This window comes from Centruroides sculpturatus, unplaced genomic scaffold (genome assembly GCF_000671375.1).
Source record: "Centruroides sculpturatus isolate CEXI.00-Female unplaced genomic scaffold, Cexi_2.0 scaffold775, whole genome shotgun sequence".
NCBI lineage: Eukaryota > Metazoa > Arthropoda > Arachnida > Scorpiones > Buthidae > Centruroides > Centruroides sculpturatus.
Window position 1 is genome coordinate 250,138 of NW_019385176.1, and position 8,034 is coordinate 258,171.

Genomic DNA, 8,034 nt, shown 5'->3' on the forward strand with positions numbered 1-8,034 from the left:
CAGACAATTGATGATATTTGTAATCAATTATTGCAAATTTCACATCAATTTATTTTTATACTTTTTTCTTTATTAAACTCTGTTAGAAATTAATCTTTCTTCTCTTAATTAAAAAAAATAATAATAATTTAAATTTGATTAGAAATACACTTAAACTTTTGACAAACAATACACATTTTAAAGTAGTTTGTTTTTATTTAATAAAAAACTGTCATTTTCTGATGGTGTATAAAAAGAGACTGAGTAAAGGACACTTTCAAAGTTTGTACATCAAGAAATTTTTGTAAATGTTCCAATATTTTACTATTGTATCTAACAGTTTTGACACTGCAACCTCTACAGGGTTAAGTTACTTTAAATGAAAAGTTCAAATGTTTTTAAGCATTTTCAGCATCAGAAACATTCATCAATTGTTAACAAAACAGAATTATATAATTAATTATATTAAATCATACTGTGAATGTTTCTGATGACTAATTGATAAAATGCCTAGAATCGTTTATCCTTTTAATTAAAAAAAACATGATTCTTCAAAGTAATTGATTTATTTAATAATATTTATATCATGATAAAATACTTTTACTAAACTAAATATTATTCAGATTAAAAATTGCATTACTACTATCATATTTGTTTTTGTGAAAGTAATAACAAAAAGTTGAAATAATCATCCATAAATACAGATTACTAAAAATCTAAATAAGTAATATTTTAAAAAATTAATTTTATTAAACTATAGAAGGTATAGTATATCCAATTCACCAGATGTTGTCAACTGCTTGAAACAACTTGATAAATGTTCTTAATAAATTATTTTACATCAGAAATTTCAGTTTATGTTAGCCTGAATGTAATAAATATAGTAAAACAAGCTTTTATTCATTCATCAATCATCAAGAATATACTTCAATTCAGTGGTTATTTAATTCTGCATAATTATTAACTGATTTGAATCTTGTTTTCGAACAAAATTACAAGACAAGAAAGTATAAGATATTCTGCAGTTGCAGTCAAATAAATAATTTCTAAAACTTCTATAATGTTCTGCTCAAAAACATCCAACATGAATTATTCAAAAATTACATTTCAAATTTTATTTTAAAATTTTGGAAATTAACATTTAATCAATAATGTTATTAAATTCTTCTACTAATTCCATTTCTAGAAAATAAATATTCCTCATATCTTGATTTTAACAGCAGAACTACAGTCAACCCCCCTATAACATGAGTTCCTATAGTTCGGATTCCTATCATGGCAAAAAAATTGCCACAGTATTTGTACAAACATGCTAAAAAAAACTCCTATAATTCGGTAATACGTCATCGCCAACTCATGTCGCAACAGGATTGGTCAAATCTAGACCAATAGCAGATATTGCACAAACCGTTGAGTTTAAATGAGCAGCGGACCTACTAAAAACCATTTATTATTTAACAGCCATAAAAATTATATTTATATTAATGATGTCTCCAAAGTTCAGCAAATTTTTCACAAAAAAATAACTTCAGGAAACACGTGTCTGCCGTTCAATGCGCTGCTCCGCAACGAAAACAAGCTTAAGCAATGGTGTAGTCGAACGGTGCACACTCGGTAAATAATCCTACAATTTTTTGTTTATAGCATAGTTTATATGGATTATTCCCAAAAAATTATACGTATTTTGAAAATGTTGAGCCAATCACAGCCCGGCACGTATGCAGTTTACAGACTACGGCTGTTTGAAAGATTTTCTTCCATAAAATTAATAGATTCTAGACTAATTTGACTCAAGTATTTAAGGACTTGTACAACATGAATTTCATAAAACACAGAACGTATCTACCGTGTTATAGGGGGTCTACTGTATCAACTTTCACCAAACTTTGTTTGTTTGACCAATTATCTTTTTCCTTAAAATGATTAGAGTCTTGAAGAGGTTTTGTTTACAAACACACATTTTACATTTTTCTAGCAACTAAATATAATCAAAATTAGCAGTTATTTATTGTGACATCGTCACACTGCCAGGTTGAAATTTTTAATCATATGTTTAATTAATTTAAAATGTATGCTTTCCACTTAAAATTAGTACTATAGTGTCTTGCCCCTGTACATCATACTTTTCCTTTAACAATACAGTCATGCTGGTCATCTATCTAATACCTTTCAGGGGAAAATTTTTGAATTGAAATAATGTGACTTCCATTTGCATCGGAAGTTTGTATATAGTTAGCTAATTGGGGCCTCCTGCCCCTAAGGTTTCCATATCTGGTCTCATCTTTCATCCATGTAACTCTGTTCTTGAGATTAAGTTAAGACAGATGGATAACATTGGGAATTTATGCCTACAGTTTTTTTTCAAATTTCAGCCCAACAATTGTTTTTCACCTGCTTGATAAGCCTTCATCAGGTTTTTAAATAGTGATTCTACTTTTGGAATACAATATTCTTTGACATAAATTTCCTTTTATAAATCATAACAGGTTCTTTATTTATCCAATATTCAACTCTCTTCTAAAAGCTGGAATTTTTGGTTAAATTATACAAACACAACTTTTCATATATTCCAGCACTCACTTGATACATCGAGCAAATGTTTTTGGGCTGATTTACAGACCTGCCTTGGGTTAGAAGCTGTCCAGATACAGAGTTATGTTGCATTCTCTTGTTTGATATATCAATATTAAGTGAGTGCTGGAAACGTATGAAGTATATTTTTATAATTTATCCAGTATAACAAAAAGTTATAACATAAAATAAAATACATTTAAATATAAAAAATATGAATAAAAATGAAAGAAATAACACTACCAGCTAAGAAGACACCATGGTTTTTATAGCTTGTCACGAACTACCCTTCAATAGCCCTTACGGTATCATTGAAGGGGTGCAACAACCATCCAAAGGATAGTGTCACAGTCTCTGCTATTAATGCATTGTTCTCTTAATGTAGATTTAAAAATTAAAAACTGCAGAGATATTAATCTGCATTAAGAGAACAATGCATTAATACCAGAGACTGTGCAATGCTATCGTTTGCATGGTGGTTGTTTGTTACCCTCCTTTTAGCTGTTATCAAATAAGACTTGCTGTGCTTTAAAAACTATGGTGTTAGAATACAATTAAAAATAAAAACAACAACAACATATTATTTATTATTTTAATATTTAGAATAACCGATCCCATTGTTTTATTATTTATTTACTTTTTAAAATGTTTCTAAAATGACTTAGGCAAATATCATTACTCTGAGCAGCAATACGGCCAGTGTGAACCTTTTCGGGATGTTTTTTTTCAATAAAATCANATCTGCATTAAGAGAACAATGCATTAATACCAGAGACTGTGCAATGCTATCGTTTGCATGGTGGTTGTTTGTTACCCTCCTTTTAGCTGTTATCAAATAAGACTTGCTGTGCTTTAAAAACTATGGTGTTAGAATACAATTAAAAATAAAAACAACAACAACATATTATTTATTATTTTAATATTTAAATGTATTTTATGTTAAAATTTTTTGTTATATAGGATAATCAAAAAACCCATTTACAATTTAAAAAATCTAGCAACAAGTTGCATAACTTTTCCAGCTTTTATGAGATTTTATTTTAAAAATAACATTTTTGTATTATTAATCAAAATAAGTAAGTAAAATTGTATGTGGGACAATCTGTTATGAGATTTTGTTATAAAAAGTTAATGAAGATTTTACTTCTTAGAATTTATAGTCTGACCCCTCATGAGATATCATATGACCACCTCTTATCTCTCCATCCCATTGACCTTTCACAACCAAAATTTAATAGCATCAACACCCCCTTATATACAAGCTACTGTGCCAAATTTTGTTTCTTTATCTTCATCCCATTCTAAGATACTAAGAAAAATAACACGCATACATGGAATTAAGCCAAAAAAGTGTTTTGATTAAATTTAGTTGCTGGAAAAGTGTAAAAGGTGTGTTTTTAGTGTCTTGATATACTGAAGTTCCAGCTTTGACTATTATGGTGGAAAAGGTTTAGTATCAATAATGTTTTTAACCCAGTGTCACATAGTATGATGAAAACTGCATTTCTCTGCATTAGTGTTTGTTTTCAGTGACCTAGATTAATACATACCACAATAATACAATAGTCCTATGATTTGTCTCACATTTTCATTCTTTTTGTAATATATTTTGTCACATTTTAGATGTTTGTTTTGTAGCAGTTTCTTCCTTCTTTGCTGCAATATTCTGCAGTCATTTTGGAATCAGCCACTGTCAATACAAAGTTAAAACTAATACAGTATTTACACATGGATATTATTATTTGGAAAAGCTTTTACAAAATATGATATAAGAAAAGTAATGTATTCATTTACGAATTTTCCTCTGATAATATCAAACCTCAGTTAATCTGGGTTCTACTGTGCATTGCATCTGTTTACAATAATTATTTTTGGACTATGGATATAATAAGTAATTTTATAAGTGAAAAAAGTGTGTTAGAATTGAGGAAATGTAGTAATTTTATTCAAAAAATTTCTGAACTTTTTACAAAAATATTTTGATTTAGGACACACATGCAAGACCTTATCGACATAACTAAGTTGGTACATTATGAAAAATTCCGAAGGGAACGACTGAGCGCCAGGCAGTCACTTCATATTAATGGAAGAGTTGAAGACGGAGACATGCATCAGCTGAGTAGAGAAGGAAATCGATCCAGTGTCTATGGAACGAAACCTACAAGTCGACCTCCGCCACCGCCTCCACCCAATCATCCTGCTTTGTATTCTAGCAACCACATTGGCAGTAGGTCTAGGAGTCATGTTACCTCGATTAACCATAAAAATAGCATTACTAGTAACCATAACGATGCTGTTCCCAGTCAGGATATTGCCACAAATGAGGAACAGCCGATCGATATTGATAATTTAAATGAGAGTTCTCTCTGATAACTGACGTATGCCAAAAAAGTACTTAGAAGGAAAGTCATTAAGAAAAAAAAAACACAATTATTACTATTAAATTTTATTGAAAAAAGGATAAAAATTGCATATAAATTTTTATACATTTGCAAAATGAAATTTTTAAATTTGCTCAAAAGATTTAAATGGATTAACGATTGCTGCATATTAATATAATTTAATGTCCATCGCTGATTATATTTTTGAATAATTAAAACGTTATGGAAAGCCCATGTGATAATTTTTGTTTTAAAATTGCCAGTGTTACATCGACGAGAAATCTGGGCTGAAAAAGTTAATTCTATGTTACTTACGCACGAATGAAGCAAGAAATTCTGTAAATATGGCAATATTAAATATATAGTTTGTGAATTTAAATTCTAAATTATTCATTTATGAGCAAAAATAATAGAGGCCTTTTATATTTTATATGGAATTTGTGATTGTGTTATACGAATTGCACACTTTTTAATTCTAAACATTAAAATGTAAATTGTAAAACGTTGCCAAATCTAGTACATGTGACCCCCCCTTAATTCAATTCGAAAGAGCTGAGGCAATATTAAATTTGGATGTGTTTTTCACTGAAAATTTTATAGAATTTAGATATTTACACGACGTGGCAAACTTTATGCCTTTTTATAACAGTTATATATGTCCATATTGTATGTATATATATTAAAAAAAAACAAAAAACGATGATTATGTTATGTTGAATTATTCATCTACATCTTTAATTATTTTAGGAGTAAAGAATGTTCTGAAGATCTCCTGAAAGAACCTCAAAATCATCAAATTTTGTTGTGATTGTTCAAAGTAAAAAACATTTGTTAAAAATAAGATATTTTTGTAATAATAATAGTTCTAAATGTTTGTCGTCGAGCTCATTTTTTTTTGTTTGCCAATTTTACGATTTATCTTTGATGTTACAAGTGATGTTTTTCTTAATTTTTTTTTTCTTTCTCCTTGTATAAAAAGTATTTATAATATAAATTAATCATTTTTAATTGTCTAATAAATATGTTTAAAATTATTTATGCCTTATTTTAATGTGCTTTTAAGTACACTTTTCTTTTATTAGTATTAAAATTAAACATATATAATCAAATATATTTTGCATTAGGACCAAAGTGGTTAAGGTGGCATCCTACTAACATGGAGACTGGGATTAAATCCCTGCAGGCATTTCTGAGAATTTTTTCAGTATCAGTCTGTTCCTGATATGTTGGGGCCACATGGTCATAATTGTGAACCACGACAGGCATAAGAAAAAGGCCCTCTTGTGCCCTTGGACACTCAAAATGAAAATTTATTTGTGCTTGTAATCTTCAATTTTAGAATGACCCTACATTCAAAATATATTGCAATGTATTGTTGACAATTGTTTCTAAAGTGTTCAGTAATATGATGCCTTCTTTCTGCTACCATTTAGGGTCATCACCAACCATTCTTTTCCTTAAAGATCAAATAAATCATAATAATGCAGTAATAATAATAATGCTGGCTACATCTCATTAACTAAGGATCTAAGAACTTTCCTTTACCTTTATCTATACACACACTTTCACTTCATAGTGTGTTTTGGACAATGGAAAAAGTTTATATAAAATTAGATAATTGTATTTTTAGAATTAATTATACTCATGCAGTACAATAAAATCAATAATTTATCCTAAAAGAAATTTAAAACCTAAACAAAAATAAATTTTAAAATGACCAAAATGATTAAATTTAATTAGAATAATATACCAATAGCTTCATTATTTCTATAAGAATTAATCATGAGACATCAAAGAGAGAATCTTTAAAGCATGAGAATGCTAAGAATAATTTTATTCTTCCATCTCTTCGGTGTTTGCTGGAGCTCAGCAGTTTGTAGTATTCTTAGTACTTGATTGCTTACTATTCTCTCGATTAGTTGTATTTCCTTCAGAATTAGCACAAGGTTGCTGTCGAGAACAAATCACACAGGAACTTTCTTTTTGATGGAAAAGATTTTTTAATTTAAAAGGATATGCATTTCGGGCTTAATATTAGCCTCTTCTCAGGCCTATTTAATTAAATATATCAGCAAAAAAATTAGGTAAGAAATTACAGAATGTTTTAAATTATATTTAACATACAAAAATTTTCTTAAAAAATGTAATTATGTTTATCTAAAAAATAATATAATGACAGCTGGAATAACTAGTTATTAAAACCTTTGGGTAAAATAAGTAAAACTGAAAAAATTAATATAAAGAAATAAGTAAATAAATAAATGTAATAAAATATTATTAAAATAAAAAGACAGTATACCTGTAGAAATAAAATTATTTTTGTTAAATCGTATAAAGCCATTGGCTAGTGTAAGTAAAACTGAAATATATTAAAAAATAAATAAATAAATAAAATAATATAATATAATGTAAAAATAATAATACCTGTAAAAATAAATATAAACATTTAATTTGAAAATATGAAAAAGATTTTCCAGTGGCTAGATGGCTTAATGGTTAACTGGTTACCTTGAATCTTTTATGGGTGGTCCAGATATCTCAGGCCCCCATCCCTTGCCACCTGGTTGCCCCATTTTGGGTCTAGACGAATTCGCAACAATTATGGAAAGAAAGGCTGTTTTAGTATCCACAGGACAGATTTACCAAAAAAAAAAAAAAAAAAATTCAAATTTCAAGATAAAATCAGAGATATTGTGTAGTCTATTATAAATGATTAATTGGTCTCAAAACATAAAAAAACAACTGATTTCAATAAAATATACTAAAAATAATCTGTAGCTTTTACAGGTACAAGAAGGTGCTTCTATTGAAGTTATTTAAAATAAAATAAAAATGGTTTTAAAAAGTATAATACTGTATTACAGTGTCCAAAAAGTACCATGAAAAATTTGTAACAACATTAAAGTTATATGAATGTTATTGCATAGGAGACCTGAAATTCATACATCCTGCATTTTCACTTTGCAGTACTGTTTTCTCATAGACATTTTGGTTTTTTGACTTGTTTGCCGAACACATCATCTGTCGAATCTGGCCTGCTAGGTCTCCAGACCTGATCCCCAGATTTTGGAGCCTCCAGGAATTCCTGACATTTTGCTATAGG

General features: G+C 28.5%; 1 protein-coding gene across 1 annotated transcript in view; it reads left to right on the plus strand.

The window, feature by feature from the left end:
* Positions 1-6,450, plus strand: part of LOC111635774 (neuronal-specific septin-3-like) — a 39,161-nt gene extending 32,711 nt beyond the window's left edge. The window contains exon 11 of the mRNA XM_023380841.1: positions 4,539-6,450. Within this exon, the coding sequence (XP_023236609.1) occupies positions 4,539-4,920 (382 nt within the window). The 3' untranslated portion in view covers positions 4,921-6,450. The remainder of the gene's footprint in view (positions 1-4,538) is intronic.
* The last annotated feature ends 1,584 nt before the right edge of the window (positions 6,451-8,034 follow it).